Consider the following 21,772-nt stretch of genomic DNA (forward strand, 5'->3'; position numbering starts at 1 on the left):
GGCATTACTTTTTAACATGCCCTCATAATAATGTTAGTGAATAGTAGTACCACACTGACAGTGTCAGTCGACTGTCAACATGTAAAAGAGGTACAATACAAAGTGTTGAACTGTGAACAGTGCAGTTACAATTATGTACCTTATTTGTAGAATATTGAAGCAGTCTTTAACAGAACATGAAAACCTGGTTTAGTGAGACCAGAGAAAACCTTGTAGAACCCAACCAACTTCAGAGGTCAAGGAACATTGTGGACAGCATTGATTTGCATGAAGAATAACTCTGTGACACATCAAATTACACAATGCACAAGCATGTACTCATCAGGCTAATTGTATACATGTAGGGGCTGCCATATGCTTGGGAAATTAAGTTCCATATTTCTAACCACCTACGATGAACTGGACTGGTCAGTTATTTCTTCACCATAGGGAAGGCTGTGCAGGAATTTACAGTGTCTAGGGTACCAGACACTCCATATACGATGTCGTGGGATTTTCATGTGACATTCCGTCAGGAATCCTTCCTGGAGGAAGGGATATTGTGGAGAAATGCCCTCTACAGCCTAGGGGATTGTTTCCAGAATGAATTTTCACTTTGCAGTACAGTGTACACTGATTTGAAATTTCCTGTGCCAGAAAAGGTACGGTAAGCCTTTCACTGTCTATAAACACTGTAAGTAGAATGATACAGCATACGCAGAATAGTGTATTTATCCGAATCTAAGCTGCATGCAAATCTAAGCCACACCTGAAAAATGAGACCCAAAACTCAAGGGGGAAAAAAGTTATAAACGCACTTCAAAATCAAAACAAAGTTGGTTCATTTTAACATGAGATACAAATTAGGTAGAATGGATGAAGATATGCAGCTACAATGGTTGGGTTCGAGTCGTAAGCTTAGCAGTCAAGCTTAAACAAGGTTATTTTGTAGATTAATTTACTCTTTCAAACAATTAGAACCACATGACGAATCTGGACAGAATTTATAGCTGTAGAAGATTTAAAAATCAATGCTAGAAATCTGTTCTGTGCTTCATTTCTCACTGTATCACTATTCAGCATAACAATTATATGAATATAAACATTACATGATATGTATAATCTTACGCATTTGCCTTTGTCTCACTCGAGTTTGTTTGATGGGTAGGATTTAAATGAGGCAACAGCTAACACGGAAAAATACATGGTGTAATGTTATCATTTGTATTATTATTATGGCAAAGAGAGTATGTAATTCACGATTCATAGCAACTCTCTCATCACTGGTAGGAAAACATCCAAGATGCAGTGTCAGCCATACTGACATAAATTTTAAACACAGGCTTACCAATCAGCTTTTTGTAGTAGATTTTTAGTGAAGTCTTCAAATGTATGAGTAGCAACACTTACAGAATAGAATGAAAATCAGTCAGAAATATAAAACAAAATGTTATTAGATTCATAATACAAATTTTATGAAATTTTTAAAATATCAATTAGACAATTCTGAATCACTATCACTAGATTCCTTGCTGCTCGATTCTTCATACAGCGCTGCCTGTTGCACAGTCTGATTAGGAACACACTTCCCTGCACCACCAACTCATTGGCACTTGCAGACTTCTGTGTTTTATATGTCATGTTGGTGTCAGCTGTCTGTCAGTTTTCGAAAGCCAGTCTGTATACATGCATTTAAGCTTGACCTTGAATGGTTTATTCAGACAAACATCAAGTGGTTGAAGAATTGATGTCATCCCACCTGGAATTAGTGTCAAGCACATTCTGCTTTCTAATTGTTGTATGACCTGTGTTTTCATCTAACACCAACAACCTGCGTAAACTGAGCATTGGGCCAGGATGACAATTAAATGCAAGCCTAATCCATTCCAGCATAACTTCCTCTGAAAACCACCCACTTTCATTTGTTCATAAAATTACAGTTTTTGGAAGCATTTCCGATTCTGATACAGTCTTTGACTTGAAAAATATAAATGGCGTAATTTATGTCCACTTGTAGTGCACATAAGCATGATGACCACCTGCTGTTTTTCACCCCCTAATGTAAGAATACTTTTATCTATCTTTCCTTTGGCATCAACCACATAATTCAATGGCATGTCAAAATATGTGGGTCAGTATTCCCTATCTGGCCAAGAAGGTATTAGTTTTCAGTGTGCCACCTGATAAAGCACTGAAATTTCATAACTTTTTCTTTGTAATTTTTTTTTTAGCTTCTGCACAATTGAAGTTCACTTCCGAAGTGAAAAACCTCAGAGCTTCAAAAAAAGAAAAATCCAGTTGTGGCTAGCCTTAAAAATTTCAATTTTTTTGCACTTGACCAATTTCGTGAAACTTAATTTTTTTAATTTCGCTGCTCACAGGCTACCGTTTCTGATACTGTTCCTTAACAAACTAGTTTAAAATTACTTAAAGAGAATGATATTGGCCATATTTTGGCCCACTAAAGGCTTTCCTGCTACTGGAACATTCAAATAATTTGTCTCTTCCCAATTGCCATAATGGGAATTGCTCTTTTCAATCCCGTATCACAGACCTACAGCAAAAAGAATTAACTTCCTTCCTGATTTGGCACTTAAATGAAAACGTTTCATTATGGTACTTTAACATCATCACTTCACAAAATTCGATGAAACAGTATATGAAATCAGAATGATCTACAGCTTACCTACTCTTACAATCATTGTAAAAGGATTGTTGGTATTTATGTAAAAGGCTGCTACATCTGAAGATGAGTAATACTGAATTTCTATTTCCTTCGGTGGGTGATATAATTTTAAAAAAAGGTGACTCATCTTCTGCCCCCCCCCCTTTTTTTTTACTAGTGCAGAAGTTTTGGCACCAGTATTTACGTCTGCACCTGCAAACCATGCCTGTGTAGTGCTGCTTCCATTCAATATTAGGTGATAATAAACAAATTACCACACATAGCTGCTGGATTACCTCCAGCAAAAACCACGAATAGAACCTTTGTTGAGAAATCATTATTGAAATTATTTAAGTGATCATCTTTATCCAAAGAAAATTTAGATAACATACTTAAGACAGTAGAACAGCATTTACACAGACATGCAGATATGAGGATTCATGAATTTAATAGTGGTGCTCATACTCCAATGTTTGATATTTTTGAGTTTGTTCTTGTTCAAGAACATCGTCACAATTCCATTATAAAAAAGGAAACTAGTATATGTTTTCCAAAGTATTGTGGTCTACAAAGGATTGTGAATATATCACACCCAAAGGCTGTATATCTTATAGAACCTATGAAAGGCCAAGATAAAGGTCTATATAACATAGATATGATAAAACAATTAAATTGTTCAGGGGAACATCCATCCTGAGAAAGTTCGGCAGAGAGACATCTATCAGATTCCAAGTTAACTATTCTGTCATTTATGTTTCTGTGGAACAATTTCTTCACTCTTTTTCTGTCCTATAATCTGTTGAAAAAATTTATCTCTCACTATCCTATCCTAGAATTACGTATATGGAACAGCACATATCATATAAATATACATGTAGTATATGAGAGTAGACATAGTTACTCAAATACTGATACGGTGTCTAGAAGTTACTGGCATTTATAATAGTTAAAACATATGATTCATTTTGAATCTATCTTTTGTATATTTTGTATGAATATTGTATTATTTTGGTACTTATGTGCAATATTTTGAATGTATAGGTTTGATATATCAGTTATCTTTTAAATGCATGAGAAGAAGAGTGCTAAGCACCTCTTAGCATGTATAGCATGTTGGCTGAGAAGGTGACAGATGAACATGTGCATATCAATTAATTTGGTGTCTGAGAAACAGAATCAATAAAACAGAATGCTCCTGTCATAGAGAGAGTATTCTAATGCAGAAATAAAATCACTAATATGAAAAATTGAACTATATTTATTAAAGTATGAGGTTAAAAATTAATATACATGAGAACTGATGAGTAATTAAGTAAATATACTTTGTAGTATAAATATTATAAGGATTACGAGACACTTACAGGTACCACTTAGTATTCATCTTGATAGGTACCTATAAGATGGCCAACAATATATAGTATATTAAGAATAGGGAGAGGATCAAAAAGAAATTCAGATACATTGATTATAGAATAAGCTAAACATACTTATAACAAAGCGGAGCAAGTAGAATAAAGCTGAAGTATATGAAAATGATTAATATACACAATTTAGGTGCAATATTGGCACAGAACTGTTAAGAGGTGTAGATATTAATGTAAGACCTGAGGAAGGTGGGAATATACACAAGGTAATGATCACCAGAGTCAAACATAGAAGAAGTAATTCCTTCTACTGATGAGAGTGTCTGCAAGATAAGATACTTCATACAGGAATTTTTAAAAACCATGTTGCAGTGTACCTGAAGGCAACATGTTAGGAGGATAAAGGTAAGCTGACCTGTGGAAGGGATAACTTACACCTTAGGTTGGGTGGATTCTTGAAAGGATGGACCTTTACCACTTTCATGAAGGGAGAGTTGTAAAGGGACACTGGCGTCTCAGCTGGAAATGTAACTGAAAAGTATCTGCCCAGAGAATAATGTGTAAATGTGCACAGGAATTATGTTCACATTAAAGAAGCATTCTCCAGACTAGAATAATGTGGTCTGGATCTGGCTAATTAGGTGTCATAAATTTTGAGTATGCTTCCACCACGGTTTAAGGATCCAAGTACCTGAGATTGGAAATGGGTAAATGGACTGTTGGTTCCAATATCAGAAGTATCTCCATAGCTAAATGAATTAAGTGAAATAATTTAATTTGCAAATACACATAACAAAGATACCTTCACCAAGACCAGAAGTGAGGAGAAGATGATAGTAAACCAAGTCATCTACGTGCAGAAAATAAAACAAGATAATTGGTTATGTGTGATATCTTGAGAAACCTACAAAAACGTTTATGCTTATAGGAATACCCAAAGCTAAATGAAGACGAGATCATGTAATCCAGATAATAGGAACAGAAGGAGAATACTAAAGTATAAACTCAAAATTAAAATGTCCGAATTAAGGAGTGAAGTTTAAATTATCCCCATGATAGGCAAAGACTGCAATGAAAGAAACTATATGTGAATACCATAGGGGCCTGGACTGAAAATAGATTTTGTGTTTGGTAAACATATGACATGAAGTAGTTGGTGAAATATGAACTGAACTGAATGAAACTTTAGTAGCCCCAGAGGGACATGAAGTGCAAACAGCAGAAGTATTTTGTAAAGTAATAACATTGCATAACTAAAAAATGATGTTTATTTTCAATACATTAAACCTTGTAGAACTAAGTTTATGAGCACGAAATCTCATCTCAGGTAGAATGAGATGTTTCACTTCATTGATCTTTAGTGGCCAGTGAAAGATGTTTGCAGGTTAACATAGTTAGTAAGTAGGAAGCACCCCACTTTCAGGAGGTTTTTGATGCCTTGAGCAGATCCGAGTTGTACCAATCCCGTGTTATCAGCAAAGAGGGACACAGACAGTTGCTTCTATCTGCTGGGTGGAGTTGTATACTCTGTGAGGCCATGAGTGAAGGGCATGGAGCACATGTGACCTCCATGACTTCAAACAAATCATCACCGAAAAGACAACTGATGTTTAGATTTTACTGTAACAATTTGTTCAGAGTCTCTTGTGAGACGCACTCATGAAAATATCCAGCCAAAATTTTTCGCCTATGTAGTCTATCAATTAGAAGAGATTAGGATAGTATGTTATAGGAAATAACTATGTAATCAAAAGTATCTGGACACCTGGCTGAAAATGACTCACAAGTATGTGGGACCCTCCATCGGTAATGCTGAAATTCAGTATGGCGTTGGCCCACACTTAGCCTGAATGACAGCTTCCACTCTCACAGGTATACGTTCAACCAGGTGCTGGAAGAGTTCCTGGGGAATGGCAGCCCATTCTTCATGGAGTGCTGCACTGAGAGGAGGTATCAACGTTGGTCGGTGAGTCCTGGCACGAAGTTGGTGTTCTACAGGATTCAGTTCAGGACTCTGTGCAGGCCAGCCCAGTACAGGGATGTTACTGTCATGTAACCACTCCGCCACAAACCATGCATTATGAACAAGTGCTCGATCGTGTTGAAAGATGCAACTGCCATTCCTGAATTGCTCTTCAGTAGTGGGAAACAAGAAGGTGCTTAAAACATCAATGTAAGCCTGTGCTGTGATAGTGCCATGCAAAACAACAAGGGGTGGAAGCACCCTCCATGAAAAACATGACCACACCACAACACCACCACCACCAAATTTTACTGTTGGCACTACACACGCTGGCAGATGACGTTCACTGGGCATTTGCCTTACCCACATCCTACCATCAGATGGTCACTCGCACATCGTGATCCATCATTCCACACAACATTTTTCCACTGTTCAATTGTCCAATGTTTACATTCCTTACACCAAGCAAGGCATCGTTTGGCATTTACCAGCGTGATGTGTGGCTTATGAGCAGCTGATCAACCATGAAATCCAAGTTTTCTCACCTCCCATCTAAATGTCATAGTACTTGCAGTGAATCCTGATGCAGTTTGGAATTCCTGTGTGATGGTCTGGATACATGTCTGCCTATTACACATTATGACCCTTGTCAACTGTCAGCGGTCTCTGTCAGTCAACAGACAAGCTCAACCTGTACACTTTTGTGCTGTAAGTGTCCCTTCATGTTTCCACTTCACTATCACATCAGAAACAGTCGATATAGGTATGTTTAGGAGTGTGGAAATCTCACATAAAGACATATGACACAAGTGACACCTGACCACATTCGAAGTCCGTGAGTTCCTTAGAGTGCCCCATTCTGCTCTCTCATTATGTCTAGTGACTACTGAGGTTGCTGATATGCAGTACCTGGCAGTCGGTGGCAGCACAATGTACCTAATATGAAAAACATATGTTTTTGAGGGTGTATTGTATGGCAACCAGCAGAAAACATAAGAGAATTGGAAACTCCAGTAAAATATGAGAGCTGCAGATCAACTACTGGACTGTTTCAACAACCCATTCCTATCAACCCTACTACAAAAATAAGCCATGCAACATTCCACAAGAGTTTCAACACACTTCCCTGAGACATGCATGAACTTACTTCCACATCCATCAATGATTCTCTATCCATTATAACATGTGTCTACTCTAGCAAGAAACACTCAATTATTTCATAAATCTCATTTTTTCCTCCTGCAATCAAATTTTCATAAGTAAGCAAACTGTCTTGATCAAAATCCTTCTGGATGTCCCATGAGAGAAATGCAAGTCAGGTTTTTTGTAGGCTAGCTGATATGGATAAAGTCATTCTGCTTGAGATTACATTTGAGCTCAGATATTTTCTGACAAGGAGAGGTTCCCAAGGGTGGACTGACTTTTCGAAACCCTCTATATGGTGATGTATGTAAGAGTCCCAGGTGTCTCACCCAGCAGCCAATGACTGTGGTAGACTCTCATTTGCGAATCATTGACAAAAAGTAATTTTGTGTGATGTTCTAGAGCTCTAAAAATGACAGTAGTACATATAGCAGAACAGTAGCATACTGGTTGATGTGGAAGCCTGATGTGCAGAATTTGTGGATTCAAGTCTGATCATGTGCTTAATTTTTTTTTTATTTTTAAAGTTATTGTAAGGACTTTGATCATTATTTTTGTTCAGTTAATTGGTGTAAGCGTAATTCATGAAATATCTAGTCCTTTGTTACGTAATGTTAATCATCATATTAACTTTTTCATTTGCCCTTATTTTTTCTTTCTGTCATTCTGAATCTTTGTTCATACGATTTTAATTGTCTTTATTCATGTATCACAATATTTAAATGATTATAATAGAGGGAAACATTCCACGTGGGAAAAATATATCTAAAAACAAAGATGATGTGACTTACCAAATGAAAGTGCTGGCAGGTCGACAGACACACCAACAAACACAAACATACACACAAAATTCAAGCTTTCGCAACAAACTGTTGCCTCATCAGGAAAGAGGGAAGGAGAGGGAAAGACGAAAGGATGTGGGTTTTAAGGGAGAGGGTAAGGAGTCATTCCAATCCCGGGAGCGGAAAGACTTACCTTAGGGGGAAAAAAGGACGGGTATACACTCGCACACACACACATATCCATCCACACATATACAGACACAAGCAGACATATTTAAATGTTTATAAATGCTGATCTAGCAGTTAAAAGATAAAATAATCTGTATATACTGGATGTGTAATGGTATCATAAATGTATTTTTCGTTACACTCAAGATGTACATTTTTTGGATGGTAAACATCACATAAACATTTAAAACACAAATTCCCATTGCACTATGGACAACAAAATACAGATGAAGATTTAAATGAATGAAGAGCTTATAACCAAACACACAAAATATGGAAAAGCATTAATGAGTGCCATAACATGGATGAAAATATAAGATGATCAAGTGGACAAAATTAAAAAAAAAATAATAATAATAATAATAATAAAAATCACATGCACAAAGATTAAACATGAAACACTGGAAGAAAAAAAAAGAGTAAATGTAAAAAGTTAATACATTGATTAAAATGGGCCAGAAATTAAAATAAATAAATCTGAACTAATTTATTGAATTGAAATTATGACCAAAGTCATTTCAACAATTATTTGTTGTTGTTGTGGTCTTCAGTCCTGAGACTGGTTTGATGCAGCTCTCCATGCTACTCTATCCTGTGCAAGCTTCTTCATCTCCCAGTACCTACTGCAACCTACATCCTTCTGAATCTGTTTAGTGTATTCATCTCTTGGTCTCCCTCTACGATTTTTACCCTCCACGCTGCCCTCCAATACCAAATTGGCGATCCCTCGATGTCTCAGAACATGTCCTACCAACCGATCCCTTCTTCTAGTCAAGTTGTGCCACAAACTTCTCTTCTCCCCAATTCTACTCAATACCTCCTCATTAGTTATGTGATCAACCCATCTAATCTTCAGTATTCTTCTGTAGCACCACATTGCAAAAGCTTCTATTCACTTCTTGTCTAAACTATTTATCGTCCATGTTTCACTTCCATACATGGCTACACTCCATACAAATACTTTCAGAAACGACTTCCTGAGACTTAAATCTATACTAGATATAAACAAATTTCTCTTCTTCAGAAACACTTTCCTTGCCATTGCCAGTCTACATTTTATATCCTCTCTACTTCGGCCATCATCAGTTATTTTGCTCCCCAAATAGCAAAACTCCTTTACTACTTTAAGTGTCTCATTTCCTAATCTAATTCCCTCAGCATCACCCAACTTAATTCGACTACATTCCATTATCCTCGTTTTGCTTTTTGTTGATGTTCATCATATAACCTCCTTTCAAGACAATGTCCATTCCGTTCAACTGCTCTTCCAAGTCCTTTGCTGTCTCTGACAGAATTACAATGTCATCGGCAAACTTCAAAGTTTTTATTTCTTCTCCATGGATTTTAATACCTACTCCGAATTTTTCTTTTGTTTCCTTTACTGCTTGCTCAATATACAGATTGAATAACATCGGGGAGAGGCTACAACCCTGTCTCACTCCCTTTCCAACCACTGTTTCCCTTTGATGCCCCTCGACTCTTATAACTGCCATCTGCTTTCTGTACAAATTGTAAATAGCCTTTCACTCTCTGTATTTTACCCCTGCCACCTTCAGAATTTGAAAGAGAGTATTCCAATCAACATTGTCAAAAGCTTTCTCTAAGTCTACAAATGCTAGAAACGTAGGTTTGCCTTTCCTTAATCTATTTTCTAAGATAAGGCGTAGGGTCTACGGAATCCAAACTGATCTTCCCTGAGGACGGCTTCTATCAGTTTTTCCATTCGTCTGTAAAGAATTCGCGTTAGTATTTTGCAGCTGTGACTTATTAAACTGATAGTTTGGTAATTTTCACATCTGTCAACACCTGCTTTCTTTGGGATTGGGATTATTATATTCTTCTTGAAGTCTGAGGGTATTTCGCCTGTCTCATACATCTTGCTCACCAGATGGTAGAGTTTTGTCAGGACTGGCTCTCCCAAGGTTGTCAGTAGTTCTAATGGAATGTTGTCTACTCCAGGGGCCTTGTTTCGACTCAGGTCTTTCAGTGCTCTGTCAAACTCTTCACGCAATATCATATCTCCCATTTCATCTTCATGTACATCCTCTTCCATTTCCATAATATTGTCCTCAAGTACATCGCCCTTGTATGGGCCCTCTATATACTCCTTCCACCTTTCTGCTTTCCCTTCTTTGCTTAGAACTGGGTTTCAATCTGAGCTCTTGATATTCATACAAGTGGCTCTCTTTTCTCCAAAGGTCTCTTTAATTTTCCTGTAGGCTGTATCTATCTTACCCCTAGTGAGATAAGCCTCTACATCCTTACATTTGTCATCTAGCCATCCCTGCTTAGCCATTTTGCACTTCCTGTCGGTATCATTTTTGAGACGTTTGAACAATTATTTAAAAAGAGAAAATTCTGACATACCTGGTGAGATTCAAACCCACAGCCTTCTGAATGTCAGGTTCCTACGCTAAACACTAGCTTCAATGTCACTATAACTATAGATATCGATTTTCAAGCAAAGTTACGAATTTTTATTTTATTTTATTTTATTTTTGTTGGTTACTCCTAAATGAGGGCCCACCTGGATAAATGACTACAGAGTGAGATACCTGGACCCACAACTTAAGTAAACGTACAGATGATTTCAAAAAGTTGATGCCACCATTATGGACCTCTCCCTGCAAGATTCTACTGCAGATGGGTCTCAAGGATACTGGATGGTAGTTCTGTGGGCCACTTCTGCTACTCTTCTTGTGCCTAACTCAGCAGAAAATTCTGTATAGAATCTTTTAGTGAATCCACCCTGGGGCCTTGATCAATTTTAGTGATTTCAGCTGTGATTATCACACGCTAGATCTAAAATAAAGCACAGGGCTACACTAGACAGGTGCTGAAAGAAACACATTTGGCTGTCAAATGGGAAATGCTGGAAGCATTCAATGACTACCACAGCAGAATCTTATCATAAGATCTCTCACAAAACCCAAAGAAATTCTGGTCTTATATAAAGTCTATTAGTGGCACCAAATTATGTTTCCAGACACTCAGGGGTAGTGCAGAAACTGAAAGTGAGGGTAACAAAGCAAAAGGAGAAATGTTGAATTCTAAAAGAGAAAGAAAGATTGATACCTTTTTATCCAATGCCTTTGCAATACCTTGCAATAGTTCATTTGTCTTTGTAGGTTCATGTCCGGCAACAATCTTCGAAGGTCGAGCTGTTACGTTACTGTCAGAAGTTGCCTCTAAATAGAAAAAATGTTTAATAATTTGAAATAAGAAAAGAACTACATTTACTAAAACAATGCAAAAATGGACTCTAACTAGTTTATTACTGAGATAAAACTAGTACACACAAGAAAATTTTGTATAAAAAAGGGAACCCTTAAATAACAACAAACATTGTGCCTTAATCACATCCTAGCTGTGTTAATCATCAATCCCCAGCATTACCAGCATCAACAGCTATTCTGAGCAGGTCCTACAACACTTATCTCCTCTACATGCTTCTCTGGTTAATGTAAACAGCATCTAGCTTCCACTGTATGCATTACTTTAGTGCTTCTTTTTTTCCTGTTTTAACTTCCTTATTTCTTTCCGAAAGTGATCAATGCATTTAATTTATTTGATTTTCTCCTGAATAGGATATCAGTAGGGTCCTTCTTATGGAATGTTTCTTGGTTTTGTACAGTTCTTGACTCTTACTACTCAGCTTTAGACCTTTTAATTCTTTTATAAACTTAAACACACATTTCCGAATGTGAAATGTATTGGTTGGAGGGAGGCCAGATTTCTTAAGGGTGATATTTAAAAATTTTCAATTATATGAATGGAAATAGTAAAATAAAATAATAAAACTGATAGGATGAAATTGGATAAATAAATATCTTTTTAGTTTTACACTGTATGACTGATACAGAAACATATTAGACTGGAATAGGCAGGAAACAATCTTAAAGGGATCTGGACCTATGACAGGTGGTGAGTAGGATACAATAGGTTTCTTGCCTTCTAGTACAAGTTTGCATTTCATTGAGATGTTGTGGACTCATCATCAACAATATCTTTATGGTACTGTGACGCAGATAATTCAAGCCTGTGGATGGCAATGTCACAGCTAACTTTGGACATGTCATACTGATACAAATTGAGTCTCACGAGGCAGGGGCCTACACCTCAACAGCTCAACAGGTATGGATACAGAAGATTGGCTGAACTGATTAGTGAAAGCACGGGGGTGTGCTTTGGGCCACAAATATCTAATGTCATGGGTAGGAGAACAAAGCCTTATTTATGATAAGTCCCTGCTTAAACAATGTCTGCATCACTGTAAGATAAAAAGCAAGCTTCAATGTACCTCAAGGCAAAAACAGTCAAAATGACAAGTAATATTGGAATATTATTATGTCTAAATCACAAGCAAGACCAAATCCAAAGGCAGGGTCATCAACACTTAGTACTGCAAAGAACAGAACTGACCTTTATGGAGAGTGCAGTTATTCATACAAACATGGAATGTTCCAGAATGCTATTATTTATACAGACATCTAATATTACAGACTATACAAACATGACAAATGTATAATATTTCAAGAACTTTCCAGAAACAACAATTTCTAAACAAAAAGTAATTGCTGGTGGCCAGGTCTCAACTAGCGAGTCACAGAATGCCGGCTAGTGATGCTAGTCACTACACCACACCTAATGCACCACAGCTCAGACAACTGTTCTGACTCCTGGAGATAAAGTGACTTACTGTTTCAGAAGTTGTCACTGATGCCAGCTACAACACCCTTGATCTAGCTCTCATCAATGGTCTTGCGTATAGCGGCACTGGCAGATCTTCACATTCTGGCCATGTTGTTATAACCTCTTCAATATGATGATAGTGGAAGAAAGCTCCTCCCACCAAAGCTTTGAGACTGTCAAGTGGGTCTTCTGTTTCATTTAACCGCTCATCATCAATCTGTATCTCTGGACCATAGTAGGGCTCCTTACAGACAATGGGGGTGACATTTCGGTACTTCTGTCTTCTTGACAAAGTGTCATAACTCTCAACATCATAAGTGATGTCTGACAATCAACAAAGGAAACAATATGACCCAAAGCTGCACTTCAGTAACATTTCTGGTAGTCACACTTCCTGCACGGGTGTAAAAATATGTACCAAGTCTCACCGGTCACTTGGCATTTTAGCAGTCTTAGTCTTTCTCCTGTGCATCCACGATCTGAATGTAAGCCAGCTTCCTTACTTCTTCGGTCCTGGTGATGAGACGTTTCACAGAGTCATGCTGAGTATCTACCTGTGCATCAAGAGCAAATCTGTCAATATCTTAACAAAGTGTTCTGTGAGACCATTCATCTGTAGATGATAGGAAGTTGTCATCCTGTGGTGATGTCAGAATCTAAAATTATCTTCAGTACCATACTCAACTGAAAACTTTTCAATAATCAGAGATCATCACACTGGGTGCTCTGGGCTTCAAAATGATGTCTTCCACAAGAAACCCTGCATTTTCTGGAGCTTCTGCAGTTAGTACTGACTCGATGACAGCATAATTGCAGAGCTAGTCAGTGTAGACTGCTATCCATTGAATCTCGTTTGCTGACTTCAGGAACCTCTCCAAAAGGTAGAATTCAAATCAGTGTTTAGCACTGTTGCAGGCAGGACTGGCAATAGATGTCCCAGAGGTAACTGCACCTTGTGCTTCTGTCATCAGTATTCCTTAAGTGGCTCACATGTGTCTTAACAGTAGGGAACTGGTCAAATATCCTCTAGAGTCTTCCCGAATTCCAGGTGACCAGATGTTGGAGCACCAGTGAAAAGTTAAGGATAGCTGGCCACAGGTGAGCTGAGATGATGAGCAACTATTTCTGCCCCAATGGATCACAGTTCATCTTATACAATGCTCTGTTAATTAATTGGAATGCTCCTTTGGTCTGTTCCTCCTCCAAGGCTTCTATGGTTTTCAGCAGTGTTGGATTTACCCTCTGTTCAGCAGTAATGTCATTCAGTGCAGCAATGAATGAGATTTCAGGCTTGCTGTTGTGTTCTCCAAGGATCTCCCTGAAAGGCAGTCGGTGTCCTTGGGTTTTGATCCACTATTGTACAAAACTGTTGTCACACTCTTAAAGCCTCAGTTCTCTCGGATTCTTGAGGCTAATCAAACAGCAGAGGGCATGATGGTCTATCACCACTGTAAATGGTTTGACAAATAAATACAGACAGAACTGGTTGGTGACCAAAACAACTGCAAGACACTCTGTCATCAGAGTAAGCTGACATCTTTTCAGCACCTTCCTAAACTTGTATTGGAACTGACCTTATCCAAAATTGTTAGCATCAATGTGAAATTCCGTGTCAGCATTCTCATCATACAATGCTAGAACCAGAGAGGTCAGCATCTGCTTAAGGACAGTGAAAGATCTTTCTTGCACCTTGTTCCTGGAAAATTTGGCATCTCCCTGCAATAGTTATTGCAAGGGACACGCCTTGGTACAAAAGAGCTTTATCAATCGCTGTTAGTATGAACACATCCTGAGATAACCTCTCACATCAGGAATGTACCAAGGAGTCGGGAAATCTGTGACTGCTCTTATTTTCTCTGGATTTGGATTAACTCCATCACCATTCACCATGATTCAAAAGATTTTAATTCTTGGGTGACAAAAAAGTCTTGTTCTGGATTCAAGAAGAAACCTCCAGTATGAACACACTTCAACACATTTGTCAGGCAGATTAGATGTTCTTCAAATGTCTTTTAAAAAATAAAAATGTCATCCAGCCATCAAAGACGTCATTCGTTTAAGGTGTCAAAGCAGATTGTGAATCATATGTTTGAAGGTGGTTGGAGCATTTCACAGCTCAAACTGCATAACTTTAAACACACACAGGCCATCAGGAGTTATGGAGGCAGTCTTTTCCCAATCAGCTTCATCAACCTTGATATACCAATAGCCTGTCTGTAGTTGAGAAATACTCTGCTCCTTTCAAGTAATCTTGGGTGTCATCCATGCAAATTAATGGATAGACATCTTTCTACATTATTTTTTTTGATTCGTCAGCACCTGACGCAGAAACACCATGTGCCACCCTCCATCTTCACAAGGACCACAGGAGAGGTGAAAAGGCTCTCTAACGGTTCAATGGTGTCATCTTGCACCATCTTCTCCATTTCTGAACAGATCATCGGTTGTCCAGACAGCAACATCCTATACGAGCCCTAGCTAATTGGTGGATGATCCCCACTGTTGATACTGTGTTTTACAATGCACCTTTCGCTCTATCCTTTTGCCAGTCCTGATTTGAAGGCATCCACAAACTGATGTAGAATGGCTATCACTCGCCAACATTGTTCTTCGTTCAGGTCAGATCACATCGGCAGCTAGATAGTAGCTTCTTCCCTTGTATTTTCTATAGTGATAGCAGAGCACAATTCTTCCTCAATAATACTAAGTTGCCCCTACACACATACCTTTAGGGAGGAGCTATAGCTCCTTGTGATGATTAATGATCCAAAGTTCTCCATTACCAACTGCAACCTTTATGATTGTCACTGGTGTGTAGGTTCCTTTTGCAAGCATGAGTAACTTTTAGCAGTTGATAAAATTTCGACAGCTCAACTGAGCTTCTTGACTGACAACCAGAACTTGTCTCACTGGTGATGGTGGGATAGCAATGCTTCAATGGCAACAATTCCCTACAGCAATCTTTGTTATGTGTGCTTGCTGGAATAGTTTCAATTGTCCAGAGTTCTCACCTTCCACAGTCTAAAACTGCTTGTGATGCCTGCAAGAAGTCACACCCGAGAATAACATTATGACTGCATTCTGTTAAAATGACAAATTCAAATGGCAGAGTTCTGGCATTGATAGATAGTCTTGTAATACATGTTCCTGTTCACTAGAGATATTTCCCATTTGTGACCTTCAGCAAATCACTTTCATATTGCAAAACATAATCTTCTTTAATTGACGACAATAAATCTCCAACAGTATAGAATAGCAAGTCCTCAAATTGACTAGCACTGGACAGGTTGGCCAACGACGATGATGTCAATGGGATTTCCTGACATCTTGATGGCTGGCACATACACGCAGGATTTGCTTCCGTGGAGGCCTTACCTCAATGAATGGTCACCTCACTTCATTTTCCTGAAGCTTGTGGCTAGGTGTCTGACTTGTGCCTCTGTAAGGCGATAAGTACTGAGTACGGTGTGTTGGGGAGCGACCTTGTCTAGAGTGCGGCAATCAGCTTCACCCCACAGGTTGACTACAACTGTCAGCAGCTGACTGGCACGAACAGTACCGTTGTTATGGTTGAAGTCTTGCAGCACAATAGCCATCAAATATTCTTCTTTCTCTGCAGTAGCATACAATATGCCCACTGCATCCACAATGGAAACACAACAACAAACTGTCCTCCCAAGGTCCGTCCTTCTGTGAGGCATCTACTTGGCACAGGAGTTGGTTGCACCTACATTGGACAGGTGCTGGGTTGTCATTTGATGGCGGTGGCATAAGTCAGTTGAGTCCATTGTTCTTGACATGTTCAGCTGGTAGTGGAGACTTGTACTAAAGATCAATACACCTCTTCTTCAACATTTGTATTACCTCCTGACATACTGGGTCAACAGTGAAGGATGCTATCTTTTGTATACTCAGTACATCTGTGGCTGCTATAAAGTTCTGTATCTCTTCTCTTACCAACTGGCAACCGAGTGAGGTGGCGCAGTGGTTAGCACCCTGGACTCGCATTCGGGAGGACAATGGTTCAATCCCGTGTCCGGCCATCCTGATTTAAGTTTTCTGTGATTTCCCTAAATCGTTCCAGGAAATGACGGGATGGTTCCTTTGAAAGGGCATGGCCAACTTCCTTCCCTAATCCAATGAGACCAATGAGAGGTACAGAAAGCTGGCTGAAGCCAGAGATAAATTCTGCCGAAATTTTTGCAAAGGTACAGACAGTGTTTAGAAAGGATAGATTGCATGCAACCGGTGGTGGGGTGTTCGTCGCTGTTAGTAGTAGTTTATCCTGTAGTGAAGTAGAAGTGGATAGTTCCTGTGAATTATTATGGGTGGAGGTTACACTCAGCAACCGAGCTAGGTTCATAATTGGCTCCTTTTACCAACCTCCCGACTCAGCAGCATTAGTGGCAGAACAACTGAGAGAAAATTTGGAATACATTTCACATAAATTTTCTCAGCATGTTATAGTCTTAGGTGGAGATTTCAATTTACCAGATATAGACTGGGACACTCAGATGTTTAGGACGGGTGGTAGGGACAGAGCATCGAGTGACATTATACTGAGTGCACTATCCGAAAATTACCTCGAGCAATTAAACAGAGAACCGACTCGTGGAGATAACATCTTGGACCTACTGATAACAAACAGACCCGAACTTTTCGACTCTGTATGTGCAGAACAGGGAATCAGTGATCATAAGGCCGTTTCAGCATCCCTGAATATGGAAGTTAATAGGAATACAAAAAAAGGGAGGAAGGTTTATCTGTTTAGCAAGAGTAATAGAAGGCAGATTTCAGACTACCTAACAGATCAAAACGAAAATTTGTTCCGACACTGACAATGTTGAGTGTTTATGGAAAAAGTTCAAGGCAATCGTAAAATGCGTTTTAGACAGGTACATGCCGAGTAAAACTGTGAGGGACGGGAAAAACCCACCGTGGTACAACAACAAAGTTAGGAAACTACTGCGAAAGCAAAGAGAGCTTCACTCCAAGTTTAAACGCAGCCAAAACCTCTCAGACAAACAGAAGCTAAACGATGTCAAAGTTAGCGTAAGGAGGGCTATGCGTGAAGTGTTCAGTGAATTCGAAAGTAAAATTCTATGTACCGACTTGACAGAAAATCCTAGGAAGTTCTGGTCTTACGTTAAATCAGTAAGTGGCTCGAAACAGCATATCCAGACACTCCGGGATGATGATGGCATTGAAACAGAGGATGACACGCGTAAAGCTGAAATACTAAACACCTTTTTCCAAAGCTGTTTCACAGAGGAAGACCGCACTGCAGTTCCTTCTCTAAATCCTCGCACAAACGAAAAAATGGCTGACATCGAAATAAGTGTCCAAGGAATAGAAAAGCAACTGGAATCACTCAACAGAGGAAAGTCCACTGGACCTGACGGGATACCAATTCGACTCTACACAGAGTACGCGAAAGAACTTGCCCCCCTTCTAACAGCCGTGTACCGCAAGTCTCTAGAGGAACGGAGGGTTCCAAACGATTGGAAAAGAGCACAGGTAGTCCCAGTCTTCAAGAAGGGTCATCGAGCAGATGCGCAAAACTATAGACCCATATCTCTGACGTCGATCTGTTGTAGAATTTTAGAACATGTTTTTTGCTCGAGTATCATGCCGTTTTTGGAAACCCAGAATCTACTCTGTAGGAATCAACATGGATTCCGTAAACAGCGATCGTGTGAGACCCAACTCGCTTTATTTGTTCACGAGACGCAGAAAATATTAGATACCGGCTCCCAGGTAGATGCTATTTTTCTTGACTTCCGGAAGGCGTTCGATACAGTTCCGCACTGCCACCTGATAAACAAAGTAAGAGCCTACGGAATATCAGACCAGCTGTGTGGCTGGATTGCTTTTCACAATATATATAAATGACCTAGTAGATAGTGTCGGAAGTTCCATGCGGCTTTTCGTGGATGATGCTGTAGTATACAGAGAAGTTGCAGCGTTAGAAAATTGTAGCGAAATGCAGGAAGATCTGCAGCGGGTAGGCACTTTGTGCAGGGAGTGGCAACTGTCCCTTAACATAGACAAATGTAATGTATTGCGAATACATAGAAAGAAGGATCCTTTATTGTATGATTATATGATAGCGGAACAAACACTGGTAGCAATTACTTCTGTAAAATATCTGGGAGTATGCGTGCGGAACGATTTGAAGTGGAATGATCATATAAAATTAATTGTTGGTAAGGCGGGTACCAGGTTGAGATTCATTGGGAGAGTGCTTAGAAAATGTAGTCCATCAACAAAGGAGGTGGCTTACAAAACATTCGTTCGACCTATACTTGAGTATTGCTCATCAGTGTGGGATCCGTACCAGATCGGGTTGACGGAGGAGATAGAGAAGATCCAAAGAAGAGCGGCGCGTTTCGTCACAGGGTTATTTGGTAACCGTGATAGCGTTACGGAGATGTTTAATACACTCAAGTGGCAGACTCTGCAAGAGAGGCGCTCTGCATCGCAGTGTAGCTTGCTCGGCAGGCTTCGAGAGGGTGCGTTTCTGGATGAGGTATCGAATATATTGCTTCCCCCTACTTATACATCCCGAGGAGATCACGAATGTAAAATTAGGGAGATTAGAGCGCGCACGGAGGCTTTCAGACAGTCGTTCTTCCTGCGAACCATACGCGACTGGAACAGGAAAGGGAGGTAATGACAGTGGCACGTAAAGTGCCCTCCGCCACACACCGTTGGGTGGCTTGCGGAGTATAAATGTAGATGTAGATGTAGATGTAGATGTAGACCTCGCTGTCTGTCTCCTCCCACAAAACAACCCAACCAAACTACCTGGCGTACGAGAGAGGTGAGCGTGTGGTGGTCTTCCACAACTGCCATAGGGATCACATTCGGCAGTCGGTCATATATCTTTCATTCGACTCCTTTTTTTCTGTTAATTTCCTCAATTTGATGACACCACTTGAAGAATTCCTCTGTTGTGACACCTTTTAGCAGAAGAACCTAGTACATGTCCTGTACAACTCCTTTCATCAAATGTGAGATTTTTTGGCTTCTGTCATGTTAAGATTCATAATGTGGCACATAGCCAAAACATTCTGTATGTTCAAATGTGTCATTTACCCAAGATGCCTGGCCCTGTTCTTCAATTGTTCTACCAGTAAGTAGACTTGCAATTGTCCCCAAATGTTTTCTTCATTTCAGCCTGGAATTTGTCCCAGTTATTGAGCTTCTCTTCTTTGTACTCAAACCACTGTTAGGTTGTGCCATCCACATAAAAACACACATTTCTTCCAGAAATGATAGTATCGTCCAACACAATATCATCCCACCTCTGCTCACAGCCATTTTATTGGGTCCTGACCAGCTTATCTGGAAAATACTTATGGATGCCTGATGTGCAGCTGATTTACTGATGTTTTGGAATCCAAATGTCTCCTGACTATATGGATCTTAGGAACAGTGTAATGCTTGGGTTCTGGTTCCTGTTCATACAGGAAATTATTACACTGATGAATTAGAGCCATGGTGTTGCAGATGCTTTGAAGTACCCAGCATCTCCACCAAACATCACATATAATCACAATCAAGTATAAATCTGAAGGCAGGGTCATCAATAAAGTTCAGTACTTAGTACTGGAAGCACGTTTGCTACTGACACCAACGTACACACTTGGGGAATATTTAAATGGTGTACATAACTTCCCATTATTACTGACAATAATATAAAACTATAATGCCAAAATACAATAACAGATTGTTTCATCGTAACAAAAATGCTACAAATACATTACTGCTGAAATATGGTAATAAATATATGATTAAACATCAATGATTACATATTTAAATGCCAGAATTAGCCACTGGTCCCACCTTCATTTTTAAACATTGTTAATGCTCTAAAACACTTTATATATTCTGAAATACTGCAGAACAATTTTTAAAGAAAACTTAATTAATTCAATTTTTGAAACTGCTTATTTTGCTGTAAATCATACTTTGCATTTAAATGTTTAATAACTGTCTCAGTACGAACAAATCAAATCAATATACACATGCTACTCACCATATAGCGGAGATGCTGAGTGGTAGATAGGCACAATAAAAAGCCTATCACAAAATAAGCTTTCAGCCATTAAGGCTTTCGTCAACTATAGATGACACACACACACACACACACACACACACACGACTGCAGTCTCAGGCAACTGAAATCACACTGCGAGCAGCAGCACCAGTGCAAGATGAGAGTGTCGAATGGGTGGGGGTAAGGAGGAGGCTGGGGCAGGTACGGGAAGGGCTAGTAGGATAGGGGCAGGGATGAGGTGGAGAGATAGTAGGACAGCTACGCGCAGTTTAGTGGGCAGGGGGGAGGGGGGGCTAGCAGAAAAGGAGAGAAGTAAAAAGACTGGTTGAGTACCGGTAGGTGGAATAGAGGGCTGTATATTGCAGGAATAGGGATAGGGAAGGGGCTAGATGGGCAAGGACAATGACTAACGAAGGTTGAGGCCAGGAGAGTTACGGGAATGTGGGATATATCCCAGGGAGAGTGCCCACTTGCACAGTTCAGAAAAGCTGCTGTTGTTGGGAACGATCCATATGGCGCAGGCTGTGAAGCAGTCACTGAAATGAAGAATGTCATGTTGGGCGGCGTGCTCAGCAACAGAATGGTCCCCTTGTTTCTTGGCCACAGTTTGTTGGTGGCCATTCATGTGGACAGACAGCTTTTTGGTTGTCATGTCCACATAGACTGCAGCACAGTGATTGCAGCTTAGCTTGTAGATAACATGACTGGTTTCACAGGTAGCTCTGCTTCTGATGACATAGGTGATGTTTGTGGCCAGACTGGAGTAGGCGGTGTTGGGAGGATGTGTGGGACAGGTCTTGTATCTAGGTCTATTACAGCTACATGAACCATGAGGTAAGGGGCTGCATAGACATAGACGAGGAAATTGTGTAGGTTCAGTGTACGGTGGAATAC

At 39.5% G+C, this 21,772-nt stretch overlaps 1 protein-coding gene across 1 annotated transcript in view; it reads right to left on the reverse strand.

Annotated features, from left to right (window-relative positions):
• The window catches only part of LOC126194656 (TRAF3-interacting protein 1), a 260,931-nt gene that overhangs the window by 172,406 nt on the left and 66,753 nt on the right, over positions 1-21,772 (reverse strand). The window contains exon 3 of the mRNA XM_049932847.1: positions 11,200-11,312. Coding sequence (XP_049788804.1) covers positions 11,200-11,312 — 113 coding nt within the window. The remainder of the gene's footprint in view (positions 1-11,199; positions 11,313-21,772) is intronic.

The sequence above is a fragment of the Schistocerca nitens genome, chromosome 7 (assembly GCF_023898315.1).
Source record: "Schistocerca nitens isolate TAMUIC-IGC-003100 chromosome 7, iqSchNite1.1, whole genome shotgun sequence".
In the NCBI taxonomy this organism is placed as follows: Eukaryota; Metazoa; Arthropoda; class Insecta; order Orthoptera; family Acrididae; genus Schistocerca; species Schistocerca nitens.